General features: G+C 40.2%; 1 protein-coding gene across 1 annotated transcript in view; it reads right to left on the bottom strand.

Annotated features, from left to right (window-relative positions):
* lama2 (laminin, alpha 2) overlaps positions 1–19,267 on the bottom strand; it is a gene marked incomplete at its 3' end in the record, with an annotated part of 199,379 nt that overhangs the window by 109,269 nt on the left and 70,843 nt on the right. Inside the window, exons 12-16 of the mRNA XM_039781351.1 lie at positions 18,280–18,382; positions 17,938–18,078; positions 13,726–13,890; positions 3,704–3,808; positions 207–418 (exon numbers count right to left, since the gene is read on the bottom strand). Coding sequence (XP_039637285.1) covers positions 207–418; positions 3,704–3,808; positions 13,726–13,890; positions 17,938–18,078; positions 18,280–18,382 — 726 coding nt within the window. The remainder of the gene's footprint in view (positions 1–206; positions 419–3,703; positions 3,809–13,725; positions 13,891–17,937; positions 18,079–18,279; positions 18,383–19,267) is intronic.

The raw sequence follows: 19,267 nt of genomic DNA, 5'->3' as shown, positions 1-19,267 counted from the left end.
AAATACTAGATACCAAACACGATACAAAAATACTAATAACGACAATGTCCAGGACACTTGACCTGCTGTATGTTATCATCCAATAATGCCAGACAGTTTAAGTGTTAAGCTGAAGTGTGAGTGTGTGTGTGTGTGTGTGTGTGTGTGTGTGTGTGTGTGTGTGTGTGTGTGTGTGTGTGTGTGTGTGTGTGTGTGTGTGTGTGTACCTGTACACAGCACTGGGTTCTGTGCTATAAGAGGCCCGCACCATCACACGGGTCACATTGGCCAACACAGACAGGAAGTCCCTTCGACTAATCGGCTGTGCGCTCTCTGAAACCAGGAAGTTCTCTGGAAGGAGAGCAATGCGATTGGTGCTTGGCGAGGACGGGTACACTGGCTGGCCAAACCTTTTGTCAATAATCTTGATCCCGCCTCCCTGGCAGAGAAAGAAGAAAAACATTTTTAATTTGTGTTTTTATTTTTTCCTTGTTTGTTGCAGTTAACCTGTAATTCCATAAATGTAGACAGTGAATTTTCACCAAGACATAATACAGTATGACACCTCTTTCAGAAAGGACTATGATATTCAACTGATCTGGGGAAAAAAAGAGAGGGAGAGTGAATGATGTGTCATTAGGTAATGAGCTGCAGTTTCTATTGACATTTTGAATGGACTGAATGCAAAGTGAATTGAGCCCGGGCCTGGTATCTGACTATCTCTTGTTGAGAACAGATCAATGACATGTAGCAGCTAACGCAGAGTGACAACTACTGATGGAGGGAGGGAGCTACTGATGGAGGGAGGGAGGGAGAGAGAGAGAGAGAGAGAGAGAGAGAGCTTACCATGCCAATAAACCATTAAATAAAAACTAATTTAAAAAGAGGAGATGGAGGGATGGATAAAGAGACGGAAAGCAGTAGCAGGGCCGAGAGATGCCGAGATAAAGACGGAAAAGAAAGGAAGAGACAAAGAAAAGAGGCAGATTGAAAAGAAAAACGACAAAGTGACCTCAGAGAAAATAGTTTTCATTCAGTCTTTGAAAGAGAGGCTTTTACTCTCTCTTTAATTGTCTTTCACTTCTATACAGTATAGCACACCTTCAATTATCAACTGAAGGATCAGGGTCGCACTTCCATATAATTGTCTTATTGGGAAGAAATACCTTGAAAAGACCAAAACCAACAGCAAGGCGTAAGTCCACCTGTGGTTCCTGGCTCCAATCCCATTTGTTTCTTCAAATATGGATCCTAAAAATATACTGTAATTCGTGTAGTTATTTAAAAGGGCAAGGTAAATTCCAACAGCAGCTGGGCACTGTGGATTTCATCAAATTTCTAACTAAGGAGTAAATTATAGTACATTATTTGTTGGGGACTATTTTCAGCTGCGGACTAATACATATTCATTGAGAATCACTGAGCTACAGTACATCAAGCTTTGGCAACACAGACAAAACGTGTTAGTAGATCAAGTTAATGTTGGTTTTGGTCATTTTGTGGAAATCATTAGGGTAAGAACATTTTATTTACAGAAGAAACACAAATCAAAATCAAGTTTTTGGATGTTGTTTTAAGCAAAACAATAAACTCCAGATGCAGTACATTGGCAGTTGTTGTGCGGCCATGAAAGGCTTGGTATTTTAACTCTGCTAATGTAGGGCTGATAAAGTGGGCGGGGTTGAAAGAAAGACATTGAAATCAACAAAGCCATACAGACAAACAAAGACAGAGAGATTATTGTCTATTCAGATCCTACATACTTACAAGCAAGGCTCCTTCCTGTGCTTCACGCAACAAACAATATCACAACTTGATGCAGATATGCAGAGTAAACAGTGAGGGGGCGACAAAACAAGACAAAGGCTGAAAGGGAGACAGTGAAAAGGGAGAACGCTGGTTGACAGTGTGTAGGTGGTTCATTATCGTCATCATTTGGAGAGGCACTTTTTGTTGACAACAAGACCGGCACTTGTCCTCCTCTCCTCCCATCTCCTCCCAGTCTGTCCATCTGACTGACACGTCTTTAAATAACACAGGCTTACTGGTCTGTGACTATCCATCTCGCAGTTTTTTCTTTCATTTTTCACTTCTTTCTGTTGACTTCGCTTGCTTCTCCTCTTCTTTCCTTCCTCCCTGTTTCTTTTCTTTGTTCCTTCCTTCCTTTCTTCCTTGCCTTCTTTTTTTCATCTTCTTCCTTCATTCTTTCCTTTCACTCTTCCTTTCTTTCTCTTTATTCTTTCATCTTTCCTTCCTCCCTTACTTTCTTCTTCCCATTCTATCTCTCTTTAGTTTTGCGGGGGAAAAAAACTTTTTAATTTTTATGGAACGTTTACTAAATTAAAGTAGAGCTTGACAATACAATATATCGATATATCGACATATGACACAAGTTTAGTCTTTTCCTGGTTTTAAGGGCTGCATTACAGTAAAGTGATGTCAATTTCTGAACTTATCAGGCTGTTAGAGCTGTGTTATTATTTACATTTGCCCATTAAGTCATCATATCCACATTATTGGTGAATATTTATCAAAACTCTCATTGTGTTAATATTTTGTTAAAGCACCAATAGTCAACCCTACAATATCGCCACAATATGGACATTGATGTATTTGGTAAAAAATATCGAGATATTAGATTTTTTTTTCTCTAGCTCTAAATGAAAGGCATTACATTTAAATTCTTAATACATTTTATTTGCATTTGTGTCTATATTTGACCTATATCTACCGGAAACCTGAGAAGTAAATTTACATATTATTGCAGCTAATAAGCTGTAATAACAGACAGCATTTATTCATTTTTTTTCTCCAAACTATTCTAATAAAAACTTCCTCTTCTTAACACTGGAAGAAAGTTTTGTGTGAGAAACGGGATCATTGCTGCAGCTCTGGCACAGTGAACATAGAAAAACACATATACCAACCTGCTTATGTGCCTGTTTGTATTTGTGCCTTCACACACACACAATGTTGCTTAGTGATTTAGGAGATTTAAATAGTTAACTAATAGCGTTGCTGCTTTGCTTATTGCTGCCATACATCATATCACAACCTGCTCATTATAAAAGACATAGAGACGAGGGAGAGACTCTCTATCTGCATTTTTATTGCTAAGTTCAGCATTTCTCTGCCAGCTGTAGCTGTGTGTGTGTGTGTGTGTGTGTGTGTGTGTGTGTGTGTGTGTGTGTGTGTGTGTGTGTGTGTCTCTGCTTTTAACAGCTTTTATTTGCTGCTTTATTTAGTGGTCTTCACTGGTGCAAAAGTCAATGGCTTGTAGGGAAAGATGAATATGCTGCAGACACAAATACTGTACATAAACACACACAGAGACTCACAATTGTGTCCATGTGGGTTTTCTCTGGTTGTGACCTTTTCCTCCCACAACAAAAACCATGAATGTGTTAAATGTTAGGAGCAATCCTGGTCAATGCCCTGGACCGAGGTGCAGCCCAGAGAACTGAAACTAATTACAGAGCTCTACACTGTCGCCGGTTTCTAAGAAATCTCAGGGGCTTAATAAAGCACAACTTTAAAAATCAAAAGCTACTACTACTACTACTACTACTACTACTACTACACACACACACACACACACAGTAGTACATACAGATAAAGGCAGATAAACAGTATACCTGCTCTTCATTTATGTTATAGACGTGTATATACAGTATATATGCCAATTCTCTGACGTCATTGTCTGTATGCACATTTGAAAACTTACCTCTATGATTATGTCAGGTTGTGAGGTGACTCTAATGGCCATTTGTTCTCGTTGGTCTGTAGTATAAGACACAGTGTAGACCACACTCCCTCCATAGGCTGAAAGCTGAAGACAGACAGAAAGAGATTAAAATGTTTGTTTTTTGCAGAAAATAACATAAACATGTTATTTACCAAAATAACATAACTGTAGAATTAGGGCAAATTACTGATGTGATTAGGATGCCACAAGTGACTATTACAAGATGGTAAATGGTAAATGGTAGCGTAAACGTAGTTACACAGCAATCTCTCTCTAAAGTTTGCTAACATTAGCTATCACTAGTCTCCATACGCTACTGGTCACGTGAATGTATTGAACTGAGCAAGGGTGTGTTTTATTGCTGATTAATTTGGTTTATGTTATTTCTTCTTTCGAAAGTTACACAGTCTGACTTTAAAAAGGAGAGTGCTTCAATATTTGCTACACTCCGTACCAACAGTGGGCACATGAAGATTAGGAAGGCAAGTGTAACCAAAGGAAACCCTGGATAGAGGTAGTGACTAAGATGGCTGTGGAAAAATAAAGATTTATAAACGGTTTTACTTTATAAAGGCATCCTGTGGAGGTTTCAACTTCTAGTAGCGCTATTGGGACGTTTTTCTGTAAGTGGGTTCCCATTTTGTTTGTCTCGTGCACACATGGGTGACGCCACACACATTCCTGCCAATCGTTTCACACGGTTACACTACTTTAACAGCAACACAACTGCTGCTTCTACTAATGATAGTGTTTCCCTAAAAAATACATTTAAAAATATATATTTTTTTAAAGTAAGGAGAACAAGAATATGCCACAATCTTTGTTGTCTTGTGTGTTCCGGTGCAGTGTTTCTGTCGAGTCCACAGGATGTGCTTTAGGTGGAGAAACGCTGCGTCGGCATGATCCGGAAATTTATTATTCTGCTCCAACCTGAACATTAATGGGTGGGAGAGCAAGATAATAATGCCACCATAAAAAACAGAGAGAGGGGGACATTGAGGAAGAGGGGGAGAGGGACGAAGAAATAGAGCCTGAGACAGAAAGACAGAGATAGAGAGGGACTAAGAGGTGGGCTTAATGCCTCTATAAACCTCTCCCATTCGACATCATTACCCTCGGTTCTTAAACCGGGAGGAGGAATCGCCCATTTCACAGCTGACTGAAAATACACACACACACATACACACTATAGAGGGAATGGAGGTGTAGTTGGGTGGACGTTTTATTGACTAATACTTATTCTCCATCCAACCCCACTTGCTGATTTGGACTCCAGAAGACAGTAAATGCATAGTTTAAACCCACACTACACAGCCTACACATATCAGACACTTGTGCTGCTCGACCTCCTTTGCCATTAGCTCATCTGTGCTCCAGTATGGACGCATTCGCACTTATCTCGTACACAGAAAAAAATCTGCCCGTTTAAAGGCACCGTTTCTGAATACAGGCTTTGTGCATTTCTCTGTGGTGATACCTTCACAGCATTTATATATCAATCAATCAATCAATAAATCAATTTAGCACCTGGACGTGCTTTATAATCAAAAAAAGACATATGGGACCTTTAATTCATCCACGCAAAGAGGTCCTGTACTAAAAAGTTGATTACATTTCTGTATCCTTGTTTGCATTTAAAGCTTTAAAAAAAAAAAAACTCTCTAAATATTATTTCACTTGGAAATACATAACAGTGGTACAAAGCAGTTATTGTGTCTGAAGTAAATCTACCCTGGATTTCACAAGAATTAAGCTAAAATACGTAGATAGAAATTACAAGAAAGAATTTCGAAGCAGAAAATAGGTTTCTCTTTCCCATTCGGTACGGGTGGTTTAAGTCTGTAAGTGCTTAAGAGGTGTTGCATAAAAAGCTGATTTGCCTGATTGTGTTCAGCAACCACTCAGCGGCAGAACAGAAAGCTTCTCCTGTGTATTGTCAGGACACTATTAACTGATGGAAATTGTACATCTCTGTGGATGATTCTCTATCCACTTTGCAAACCAGAGTTTAGCAATTTACCTCCTTTGAAATTATTGACATTTCTGTCTCAGAAAACTAATTTCTCTGACGCCATCCACTCAACCTGGACAATAATCAAAGCTTTTGTCATGGCAACATGATGACCCATCTCCACCTTGGGGGATAGGAAGTAAAAGAAAGACAGGAAAGACCAAAAGAATAGCACAGCAGGAGAGGAAAATTATGGGAGAAGAGAGGGTAATTATGGGTAGTAGAAACGAAGGAACAATAAACACTCAGCCACACAGCTATAATAGACATCAGTCAGAGCTCCATAAGCCAGTTATTTACTCCATCAGTGGCCAGAACAAGAGGACCGAGACATAATCCTCTCTGTTAAAACCCAAATCAAGTTGACACAATCTTCATTAAAGTCAACATTTTGCCATGGCCATGTCACAGCAGGAATATTTACTGAAGAAAAACCTAAAGACCTAAAATACTGATGAACATTTCAGTGACATACGTGTTAGGATTCTCTTTCCTACTGTTAATCAGTTAGAGTCAAAAGAGAAGCAGAGAGGAAGAGAAACTCAGAGTCTGGAAATAAGGGAATTTAAAAGGAGAGAGGAGGCGAACAGAACAGAAAAGAGGAGAGAGAAACAAATATGGGATAAAGTGCAGCAGTACAGTAAGAGAGAGACAGACAAAACAAGGATAAAATAAGAGAGGAAAGGAGAGAGAAGAGGGAGCGAGAAGAGGTGTGAAAATGAGTCATTATCGACCTCAGTCCTCCTCCAGGGTTCCCACCAGAGCCCTGATGTAATATGACTTTTTCAAAACTTTAAATAACCACGTCAGACCATTTTAATGAACTACAAGTGTTAGTCCGAGCTGACCTTAATACTGTTGTTATATTAAAAAGGTCACATTCCTGCTACAGTTTGACTTTCTGCAGAGAATATCATTTTCATAGAAAAATGCGTGAAACAAGTTGGAAAATATATTCTGGTGCGATTTTGGTTAGGAGGAGATATCTGCGGGCTAATTGGGCACCCGGTAAAAACCTCCTGAACCACTGAAGGAATCCTAACCGGAAGAAGCTGACTGCAATGACTGCAACTGTGGGGAAAACAGCACCTCCCCCCCATACCGTGCTACTGGACGATGTCACTAATCTGCATCTTTTGTTATTGTTTTGATTGAAGTACAGTGACTAGATGAAACAAATTTCGGACTGTAGGGAGTCATGGCATTACTTAAATTGAAAGCTATTAGTATGCAACTGTCTTTTGTGACGACCACATGCTAGTTTCTTCAGAGAAATGTTTGCCAATCTGCATTCTTACGCCTGCTTGCTGTCAAATCTTGGAGTACAAAAGCAACCAACGCTCTCTTCAGGAGATTGGGCAGAGGGAGAGGGGGACAAAGGAAATCATCCTTCAGGAAATGAAAACCAGATTGTCACAAAAGCCTCAGAAAACAAACTCCGCTAAAATGACACACACACACACACACACACACACACACACACACAAACACAAAAAACAGTGAAACAAAGACATACACACACATACAGAAACTTAGAAATATAAACACATATACCTACCCAGGTGGCCTTTTGTTGTGTCCAATTGGTATTGGGAGTTTTCACTCTATTTATCTACCGGTTACACACACACACACACACACACACACACACACACACACACACACACACACACACACACACACACACACACACACACACACACACACACACACACACACACACACACACACACACACACACGCACGCAGACAGTTTCTGTGCTGAATATTTTTTTGGGTTGTGATTCCTCATGCCTGTTAGTGGGAGCAGTACCCTTGAGGCAAATTGTGCATTCAGACTTTCTCCTGGTTTAAAGGGAGAAAACGGTGATCATGGGGTTATTTGCTACCCATGGCATCCAGGATTGCTCTTGGAAATGACTTGGAGACAGCACTGGTCTACCTACATGGTAATGTAAATGTGCCCAGGATAGTGGGTGTGTGAGTTTAAGTGCATTTACCCATCTTAGTTGCAAGATCTTACATTGATAGTTCTGGGCACAATTTCCCGATCTGAACATTTTCACTCATTTTACTTCAAATGTCACTTAAAGAACATCAGTGTTCAACGAACAAAAACAATAAAAACTTAAAACATGTTTAAATAAAACGTTTGTGGGTTCCTCCTGCAGGTTTGTGAGCTTCTGAAGATGCTTAATGCCTCCTACAAGTGGGTAGGAGTTCATCTACGATCCTTTTTAAATGTATAAAATTATAATGCTTCTGAGAAATCCCTCTAAAGCTTCAGAAGGTCTGTACAACAGATTATACGATTATAGCCGTATGTTGTTTTTGGGAAACTAGGCCCTGATTACTTTAAACCAAGTCGGTGTGAGCAGGAATGCCAACCACAGTGCATACATGCTCTGGAGTGAAACTTCTTTCCTTTCTTGGTGGTTTTCGGGTGGCTGGTTGTACGTTGATTTGGTATTTATCTACAGTTTCCCCGGACTGAGAGAAGCAGCTGTCGGATGGTCCGGCTTCCATGCCATAGGGCTACTTGCTTTTGTTGTTTGCGTTCGGTTGGGGGGTCAGTCAGGGGGTATGAACCCTGAGTGGGTGCTGGCAGATAGAAATGAGGCGGATCGGTTGTCAGCTGGTCGTTTGAGGTGCTCTGCATGGGGTTTGCCCTGAGATGAAGGTTTGGGGTTACAGGCTGTCACTTAATGAGGTATTTCACTTTGCTATCTTATGGGGATAGTGGTGGCAATGGGTGAAGGGTTGATGATATTCTTGATTAGACACTTGTGCATACACATACATGTGCATGGCCGCATGTGCACATGCTTTAATTTTCCCTAATGTACTTATGGTAAGGTTTGGGTCAAGATGATTTGATTAAGATTTGGTAAAACAACTTTGGTTAAGGTTTCGGTCTGCAGTCTTTTTTTTTTCCTGCAGTCAGGCAGCAGAAACGGCCAAGAAACATATCTGTGCCACTTGAAAAACAGAAGAAGAAAGCAACATTGTTGAATTTCGAGGTGGATGTCTGCAGGATTATGACATGGTAATAAGGGAGGCAGAGGAGAGAAGGTTAGCTGGACTGTAACTCTGTATGCACATCTCATCCAGGAAGATGACTAAGAGCAGCTCACTCATTTGCTTCCAGCCTCTATAGAGCCGATCAATTATGGTTCTGCACTCCCACGGCTCGCTGAATGTTGAAAGTCAACTCCAGCATTTTGCAGTGTATCAGACTTGAAGTAACAAACAATGGCAAAATGACACCCTATATTTAATACAGTCGGCGCAGATCCACCTCTGAGTCCGGGATCAGACTCACACATGCCATCGTAGCATCAACATCATGCTAATTCTTTGATTGTAAACCCCATCAGCCTTCACACACTGCCGTGGGACAGGTTGGATATGTCAGGAAATGAAATTGATTGCTTCCCAGCATAATGGAAGCTTCATGGCACAAAACTGGACTCATCTACACTTTTCTATTAATAGATTACTTTCACACGTTTCGCCAGTTATCATGAGCTGTTAACAACTTTCATGCAATTTCATGGTCTACAGAAAAAGCAACAGGAAGTAACAATGTTGATAGGAAATAAAGTCTTAATTTCAAGACTCTCACTCTATTTTGTTTAATATTGATGAAGTTTTTGTAATGAAAACATCAGTAAATCAGAATTGCAATGACCATTTACGTATGTTCTGTCACTAGAAATGAAAACCAGGTGTAATGATTTTCTTTTCTCTTTTCTGAGCCATGATTGCTGTGTGGAGCTTTGCGCAAACTTTTCAGGAAAACAAATGTGTGCGACACCAAATCATTTAGTTGATAAAAACTGGAACAAATCCAACGTGATTGATTTAAAACTTTTTTTTTTAAAGAAGAAAGTGAGGAAATGGGAGGGGGAATCCATCCCATGCAATCAAGACCCGATTAGGAGTGGCACTATACACAAACTCTTCCACACACATAGTCACTGCTCAGCTGCTTGCTGTATTGGTAGAAAAGGGATAATTTTGTTTCACAGAAGTATTTTCACAGAAACGCTTTTCATTCATCACAACATTGAGGTGTCAGCCTCTATAACCAAGGTGAAACCGGACAATTTTTCTAAACACTTTTCTGCCTCAGGTTTGCACCTGTAGCATGTTACCTCTTAAATGATTATTATTTTGTATTACTTCTTCTTCACAGGACAATATAGAAGACAAATAAAAAAATAAATGGTTCAAGAAAGTTGGGAAAAGTAGAGGCAGAGTTAGAGTTAGGATAAAATGTAACACAAGCTGAGATGTGTGTTTGTATGTCTGTCAAGTTTCAACATATTCTCAGTATTCTTTCATCAGCTGTCGGCAAAGGATGCGTCTCCTCTTTCCATGTTCGTCCATCATCCCTTTATCTCCTTGCTTCAACCTCCCAGTACTCAATCTCTCCATCTCTGTCACTCTTTTTCTCCAAATGATGAGCATTCCTTGTTTTGGGGCCTTTTATCTGACTGTGAATCTGTTAGTAAATCTGGGTACAACATGGATACAAGGAGGTTAGGATTTGACTGCTTTTGAAGGCTGACAAAGTTGCTGATAGCTGATGTTTCTTTACTTCTAACATGCTTACCGTTCACAAATTCCCCAAAAAGTTCAATAGTGCGTAGTTTTTTGTCGCCCCCATGAGGAATTCTAAGTAATAACACATTAATCCCTAAGGAAACTTAAAATAACTTAGCTCTAATGTTGCTTCACAATAAGGACAAATGAGGACACCAAAAACGTCTTAAAAACAAGTTTTCAAAATGCAGAGCTTCATTAAAATAATACTACTCTCTCATACTTGCAACATTCTGAGTTTATATTTGGCTTTACTTATCTGCACTCCACTGCCAAATAAAACAGAATCATTCTTTTAACAAGATCACGCTTTAATGATAGTAATGGTTATCCTTGTGAATGAGCAGTCCCTGCACCTACACAGGCGATAAAATACCCAATGAGCATCAGTGGAACATGCTTCTGGACCAATGAGCATCCTCAGAACGCACTAACGGGCCAATGAGCATCTGTGGCATTAATGATACAGGAAGTCATGCATGCGAATTAAGAATGTTATCACATACATTTATACTCTTATATAGCCACTGCTAGCTTGTCATTACAGACACAGCCTGTCACTTCCAATGATACATGCTAACATGACAGACCACAGTGTGTATGTGTGTGTGTGTGTGTGTGTGTGTGTCTGTGAAAGAGTTGCATAGTCAAGTCACATAGCATCTATCTCTAACACGATCAGAGATTGAAGCAAAGAATCGTTTTTTCATACAGTACTCGCACACACACACACACACACACACACACACACACACATACACACACACACACACACTGGTAATTTGTTTGTTTCCCATGTTTGGAGGCATTCGGTTCTGCTCCGCTGTTCCTAATGCCTCCAAAACACATCATTATCTGACTTATATAGGCCCGGGAGTGTGTGTTTGTGTGTGTGTGTGTGTGTGTGTGTGTGTGTTTGTGTGTGTGTGTGTGTGTGTGTCTGTCTCTGTGTGTTTGTGTGTGTGTGTGTGTGTGTGTGTGGTTGTGTGTCTGTGTGTGTGTGCGCGCTAAGAGAAAAACAGTTGATTATCGAGTTCAACAGGCGAAACACTGTTTACCCTGAGAGACACAAGGCGAGCGAGAGTGAGAGATACAGAAAGAGAGAGAGGAGAAAGCTTAGGGGGAAGTATAGGGAGATGATTTAGGAACAGGGAGGTGAAAAATAGGAGTCCTGTAGAGATGGAGTGAGAGTTGGAGAAGGAGACCAATGAAAAGAAGCAGTGATGGAGGGATGGTTAGAGGGAGGGAGGGATAGAGGATCAGACAAAGAAGCGAGATGACAAGCTCGGCCTGCAGGGTGCAAAGTAATGAAATTCGGTGGTATATTCCTCTAAGCCATGACACCCAGACAAACATCACAGTCAGTCTGTTGTTGTAGTAGGGCAACAACTCGACTTCAGAAACATGGACTGCAGCTATTTGCCAGCTGGAGTGATAAAGTCTAATCGTAGCCACAGAAAACCACAGCGCAAATTCAAATAGTCGACATTAGCAGGAGCAGAGATGCAGGGCTGGGAGCGAGGTGAACATCCCAGCAGGATGATTTCTCACCAGACTTACATCCAGGGGATATACTTTTAGATCATAAACTGGATCTGTTTATATATTCAAGCATGTCCTTATGATGTAGCCTCATGTCAATTTTTTATTATTTGCCTGTCAACGCAGTCATTGGACTGTAAATTGGTCGGAACTGTTAATGTTAAGATGTAAACACTCAGCAGTAAAGTACTCATATAGACAGATCACATATGGGATTGCGGCTCACTTTTGCGTTATTAGTGTAATCAGGTTGGAACAACACAAAACAAAACTGCACAAGTGATTCACTATTGTGACCGTGACTGGTCTGACTGTTGCTGCAACACCTTTGGAATAACAGAAAGAACTGCAAAAACATTTTCTTTCTCATCATCTTAGCAGTCTTACAGCAAAAACACACTGGGGGCGTAAGCGGGGCGTATAGCTGCGGAGCGCAGCTATTTTTATTTCGGCGCCCATGTTATCCAATCTGTCCGGCCACACCAGGCGCGTAGCATCCGCTTCGACCCGCGCGCTGCGGCGATAGGTTCGACATCTCCTCTATTTTTCGCGCAAGACGCGAGCGTATGTGTCAAGCCAGGCAGGTAATCACATACAGTGCAGCCGGATACTTTACAAGAATAAAACACATTCAAAATAAAACACCTAGGTTCATGGTGATTTTGGCTGTCTTGACTTCTCACAGCGAGACGCGTGATCAGGCACACGGAGGGAGAGGCCGACGGACGGACACAGAGCGTGACACACACACACACATACACACACACACACACACACACACAGGCTACAATTACCAGTTTTCCCCACTCAGCCTGTCTCTTTCTATTGCAGAGAGAGAGAGAGAGAGAGAGAGAGAGAGAGAATGAATGTGAATGGCCAGGCGCACAATCAGGCATGTATCTACGCTACGCGACACTTAACGTGCCCGGTGTGTTCCAGCTGTTACAGTCCGAAGTTGAAATTAAAAAATTGAAATTGTATCATACAGGAAACTATTGGGGAATTAGGACATGTCAGTATGCCACCTTATCAGTACACATTTTTTACACTAGATACAGTATATTCAAAACGTGCTTGCTATAGGATGACAGTGACATCGTTCACATTTACAGGGAATGGAAGCAACAACAGGAACATCTGACCCATCTAATACAATCCAGTACAAGGTCTCTGAAAACATTATGTTTGAGAAGATTATTGTTTTTGAGGTGTTATTAAACTATATGGTTATTTGTGAGGCAGCATTTAGTGTACTGTTAGGCACTGTATCACATTACTCTTACTTTGTTCATCCTTCATTCTTAGTATTTCTTTCCAATGCACTGACAACATTTGCTAGCCTCTCAAACTTTATTTTGACAGAGTTCTATGCATGTATTTTTTTAACTGAAAAGTAATACTGTAAAATAACTTTGTAATGGTATGAACTGTCATTAGTTCAACAAGTACAGGCATAATCACAGGGGTAATTAACTGATAGTTAAATATAATTCGCTATTCCCAAGTTGTCAGTGTGGGTCTCAACTGTAGAAGAAAATCAACGCATGAAAAACTGTCAAAGTAAAATTAGGCCAGTCCAAAAAAAGAATCCATCCTTGATTACTGTGACTTGAACTCATACAATTACAAACATTAACACATGAAAGCTGTCGAATACAGTACGACCACTAAATGTGTGAAGGACAGACGCCTTGTTCAGTGGTAAAGATTTCTGTAAACAGGGAAGCATTATTGTCTCACAGCAAATGTTTGAATCATTTCCATTTTGTGACTTGGAGAAAATATCATTATGTGTTTGATAGCAGAGTTTATGAACAGTATGAGTGTGTCTGCATCCCACCTTGTTTCCCAGGTATAGTCCAGGTGCGTTCCAGTAGTAGGCGGAGCCAAGATCACTCACAACGTCTGAGTGTCGGACGCTGAGATATGGAGGTGTCTGTCTGTGAACGGACCACACTCTTCCTCCTGTGTCTCCAAGCAGGTGCCAGCCTGTCAGAGTGGTCTCCTACAAAACAAAGATTCAGGAAGAAGTTAAAGATCTACTTGCAGCTCCATCTACTGAGAAAACAACTGTTTATATTATATTGACATGAGAAGGTTGATATTCAGAATGAATAGGCTTTAATTAATAGACCATATGTCACTGTCTCATTTCAAAGTACACAAAGAAACTTCATGTGCAGCTGTTTAAAAATTCAACACGCAGGTATTGTGCAGCGTCATATACGAGAATTACACAAAGCTCTGGTCATTCTGTGAAGGGGTTTGGGCAAGATTGGACTCTATTCCCTGTTGCAGCAAATTGTAGATTTCAACAAGTAAGCTTTACCTTGTTGTTATGGTAAGTTTTCAGCAGCACTGCAAGCGAGTCACGTAGAGATGTAAAATATAGTAATCAAGAGAACAATTTATGTTGGAAAGGATTCCAGTGTAATTTTAAAAGTAAATTCACAAAGTTTCAAACAGAACTTAAATTCAGATGAGTGCTTGTTGAGCACAGAAGTTGTGCTCATTGTCAGCAGATCAGCAGCATCTGACAGCAAACATATTAAAGCCAGTCACCAGTCATGTTCAATGGGGATGGACTTTATAGTCTGACAAGCCTGACTCATAATGCCCAGCTGGTGGTCTCGCTTTGCTGCTGCCTGCTACCCAACAATGTACTGGCTGGTTCCATAGATGTGTCACTCTACTGTCTACGTTGCGCCTGTTCTATAACTTAACTTGAGATCTCTTAGTTTGTGCTTTAACAAGCCTAATGATCTGCCTTCTAAGACAGAACTTACTGAACACTCTTAAAGTTCAGCTTAGTAGTATATTATACTTATAAACTGAACAACAGACCAACACTTATTTAAAAGTATGGATTCAATATGTTTGTATTCTAATGGTTAAGTAAGAATAAGCACAGGGTGAATTTATGATTCAACTGCTTCCTAAACATCTTATTTTTGAAGCTCCACAAATAAAACAAAACAGATTGAAAAATGTCAAATATGACAAATATTCACAACTTTAACAGTATTTTGTTACGGCAGTGCCAGTATAGCATTAGCCTTGTGAGACTGTCCTGATCTCGCGATCTCCAGTTTTCCACTCGCAGATCAGTCTGGCATCTTGAGACAGAGAAAATTTGGAGCCGTTCGCCAAACGGCCGACCAATCAGCGTTGGTTTTGAGGCGGGTTTAGGTGTGACGCAACGAGAAGCAACTGTTCAGTCTAAACAACAAGGCAGCTTCCACGGATGAGATGAGTGTAGTTATTGCACAAGTTTTATCCGAATTAGAAAGTATTCCTTCTTTGAAAGAAGAGCAAAAAACGGCACAGGAGGCTTTTCTCTGAGGAAAAGATGTTTTTGCTCTTCTCCCAACTGGTTTCGGTAAGGGTTTGACCTGATTGGTTGATTTGGCCCGTCTATCACCAACATAGGTGGTGATAGACAGATGGTTTATCCAATCAGCTAACCAGGATTTTGGCCCCTTCCCAGAAGTTCTGCAACGGAAAGTTACCAGATGGATATACCGAGCAAATGCGAAGCAATCCATCTGGCGGAGTCAGGTTAGCATATGCATTCTTCAAATGCTACATTTAAAGATATTTTAAAGTCCAACCCCATTGAAATAAGAGGTATCAACAAAAATGTAAAACTCAAGTTTGTTTCAAATGATTTATATTACATATTACATATGTCACATTTCAGCCAAGGAGTCTTGCAACTGACACCTGGAAAGATTTTTTTTTTCTTAACTCCGAAAGGATTGTTTGTGCGTGTGTGCGTGTGTGCGTGTGTGTGTGTGTGTGTGTATGAAAGAGAGAAAAGCCAGACACACATCTGTCGTTGCAATTAACCTGACCTTGGCTTCCCCTCTTGAGCATGCACGCACTCACACACGCACACACACGCACACACACGCACACACACACACACACACACACACACACACACACACACACACACACACACACACACACACACACTATCGGTGTCTAAATCAGAGCTGTCATCCTGTCAACGTCTCCTCTCCCCTCCTCTCCCACCCCGCCTGTCAGTCACAAACTGTTTTCTTCTTTTCACCTCGTTCCTCCTCCTCGCCTCTTGTCTTGTCTCCACCCTTCGTCTTTCCAGTCTTGTCCTCTCTTCTTCTCTTTTTTTTGTCCTCTCCCCTTTGCTCCTCATTTTCTTCTCCTTTTGTCTCACCTCCACTGTACTTCATCTACATCCACTCTCCTAAATGTGTATTTGGTAAAGATTTGTCTTTGCTTATATGCTTAATAACCGACTGTTGCTCACTTTTGCACAATGACGCAACAAGTAATTCAATTTTAACGTATGCTATTCAGAAAATTCGGGGCCAGATTGATTTACGATTTCGCACCTTGTGTCAGATGCATTCTGTGCCTAAAAGTATATTTATCAAACTGGTGCACCAGTGTGGAAGAGCGGTTTTCCTGTCATCGGAGAAACTTCTATTACTACTACATAAATATCTTCATTTTATGCATAAGTATGCAAGAGAAAATCGTGAAAGAAACAAAAGCAGATAAAATAAGTGCAATTAAATGTGCACTCTGCAGGGTTTTGTGCATTTTCTGAGGGTCAGTTGTGTGCTTGATTTTGTCTAGAAAGCAGGTCCATACTTTCCCACATGTATTCCAATAAGGGAATCTTGTGTTGAGAAACAAAGTTTAATTGACTGAGGAATATCGTGTGCTACTATTGAAAGCTCCAGAAAAGCTTTTTCTACTGTTTCTAAGAAAATAATTTAAATCTCAACAGTGGATGCTAACTAACCAATAAACTTAGCGCTGTCGCTTTTGTGAAACAGTTGATACTACAGCAGAGAAAGGCTATGTACAAGTGTATGGTGCAGCACATGATAGTGCTTGTTTTGGGCTGTCCAGTTCTCGATGTCCTTAAAACCTCAACACTGTCATTGGTATACATATGATATTGGTCGAAAATTCATTGTTGGACTAAACGCAAAAGATTCAACCAATCTTACTTCACACTCGTAAGCAGATCTGCTAATTGCAATGATTAATTGGGTGTCATATACATAGTTGACTTGTAACTACTGTATTTCAAGGAAATATTGTGGACAGGAATTGATGCAATTTAAAAAATCTAAGCAGCAAAAGCAGCTTGCTTAGATAAAAAAGAGAAATAATGAAGTTGTTGCAAAATTAGCCACCATGGCTTAATAGATCTGCTCAAATAAATGTGATGTTTACATCCTCTTCTTGGATTCAAATATATTTTGACTCACATAAAAACGATGTGGCAATATCATACCGGTATGTAATACCCAGATAAAGAGACATCCTGATTGGCTGAAAGAGGAGAGTGTGTGAAATGTTTACAAAAGCACGTACATCCAGTTGATAAATACTAGATGCTGGACAAAAGAACATGTAAAAAAGGGGAAAAAATTGTGTCCGTATACTAGATAATGCTCCCATGAACATATATTTAACAGGGCTGGGACGATATGCTTTTGTCCCGATTAGATTCAATTTGTATTGCGATTTTCATTTATTGCGATTCTAGAGGTATTGCGAAGTTGGATAATACACTTCTAGAGACAAGATATCATGAGACATTTCTAAAAATTGTTTTCTAAGAAGAATGCACATCACATGTCAGTCATTTATTTAATTTGTAAAGAAGTAACATAACATTTTTCTGATTTCGGTCTGTTTTGCTGGAAACGGATATGATGTAGTCAGCGTCAGCAGTACCATATAAACGGAAAATAATTGGGTGAATCGTTGGTTAAAAGAAATAAATATAAAATATTGATTCTAGGGAAAAGAATAGATTATTTTGGAATTGATTTTTTTTTGATCACGATACATACAATTTTCGATTTTCTTTCCCCAACCCTAATATTTCATTAACATCAAGTGATGTTTTGAGTGTCAAGTTCTGCTACAGACGAAAGTGTGTGTGTGTGTGTGTGTGTGTGTGTGTGTGTGTGTGTGTGTGTGTGTGTGTGTGTGTGTGTGTGTGTGTGTGTGTGTGTGTGTGTGTGTGTGAAGTAACATTGCCTACATTGTGATAGGTCCATGTGGAGGCAGAGCACTGACTGGAAACACCCATACAGGAGCACTTTTCACAGCCACGCCGATTGTCACCTTGGAGGTTGTAGAATCCCAGTTGACAGCGGTCGCAGTTTTCCCCCTCCACATTTTCCTGCAGGAGAGAGAGACAGAAAGAGAGAGAGAAAGAAGAAAGATGCAGCAAAGTTTATGGGCTGCCCTCCAACTGACGTTATGAGCACAAAGCATGTTATTGCAGTGTTAATGTGGTGAAGATAATGATGACAGGGCTAGAAAGGTTAGCGCAGAGTACTTGCCATTATTTGTGCGCATAAAAGTGTGTGAGTGTGTGTACCTTGCACACGCAGGGTGTTATACATGGGTCATCGTTGGTGCTTCCTTCCACACTGCAGTTACAACGCTGGCAGGACGGGTAGCCCATATAACCCACAGCGCACCTGGAGACAAATGAGTTTAATATCAATAATAAAGACGAAGGTGATGAGTATTAGAAAGGACTTCCTGTCACCAGACGGTCACAGGGTCAATTCTCCGTCAATACAACCGCTGCGTCCATCCTGGTCAAACCGTCTCTGAGTCAGACACTGAGCCTTTAGTTAGTGCAGCAAACAGCTGACAGCACACCACAGGTGACGTGCAGTGTCTGTACAATCTCAGAGGAAATTAAAGCATAAAAGAAACAACTCCCTAGTTAAGGGAGACAGTGAGCTGAGGCTAAGTCTATTAAAAGGGTATTTTAAGAAGTGATTTTAAAGACAACGCTTATGCTGCTGGCCTGATCTGAGGGCAGGTCATTAAAAAGTTTTGGGGGAAAGTTGTATCAGCTTTTAGATTAGATTACTAGATGACATTGAACCTGAATAAGACCCACAGGCAAGTTGAGTTGTTGCAGTGGGAAAGAAGATAATATAAACAAGTAATTACAGCAGTAAGAGATAAAATTACAACAAGTAATTAATTAACAATTTAAGATGAAACACCTTGTTGACAGATTTACAGCTTAGACAAAAAGCTTTTCTTGTTGTTTGTATTTCTTTTGATTCACAGGTTGCAATTTTAAGATTGGAAAAACGAGGCTTCCGTTAATGATATCAGAGTGTGTTCAGGTCTTTACAAGTATGTAAAATGTGTTATCAAAGAAATAATATCCAAATTGCAGAAATCAAATGTCTGGTATTTATACCATGTCCATTATTCAGTGACTTCTTTACATTGTGTAAGGTACAATAAGGTGTGATAATAAATATCATCAAAGATCTTAATGAAAACTTTCTGGCAATTTCCAAACACTAATTGGAACAGACAATTGCTGAAAGGTTCAG

The sequence above is a fragment of the Perca fluviatilis genome, chromosome 18 (assembly GCF_010015445.1).
Source record: "Perca fluviatilis chromosome 18, GENO_Pfluv_1.0, whole genome shotgun sequence".
NCBI lineage: Eukaryota > Metazoa > Chordata > Actinopteri > Perciformes > Percidae > Perca > Perca fluviatilis.
This window is presented reverse-complemented; position numbering and strand designations above follow the sequence as displayed.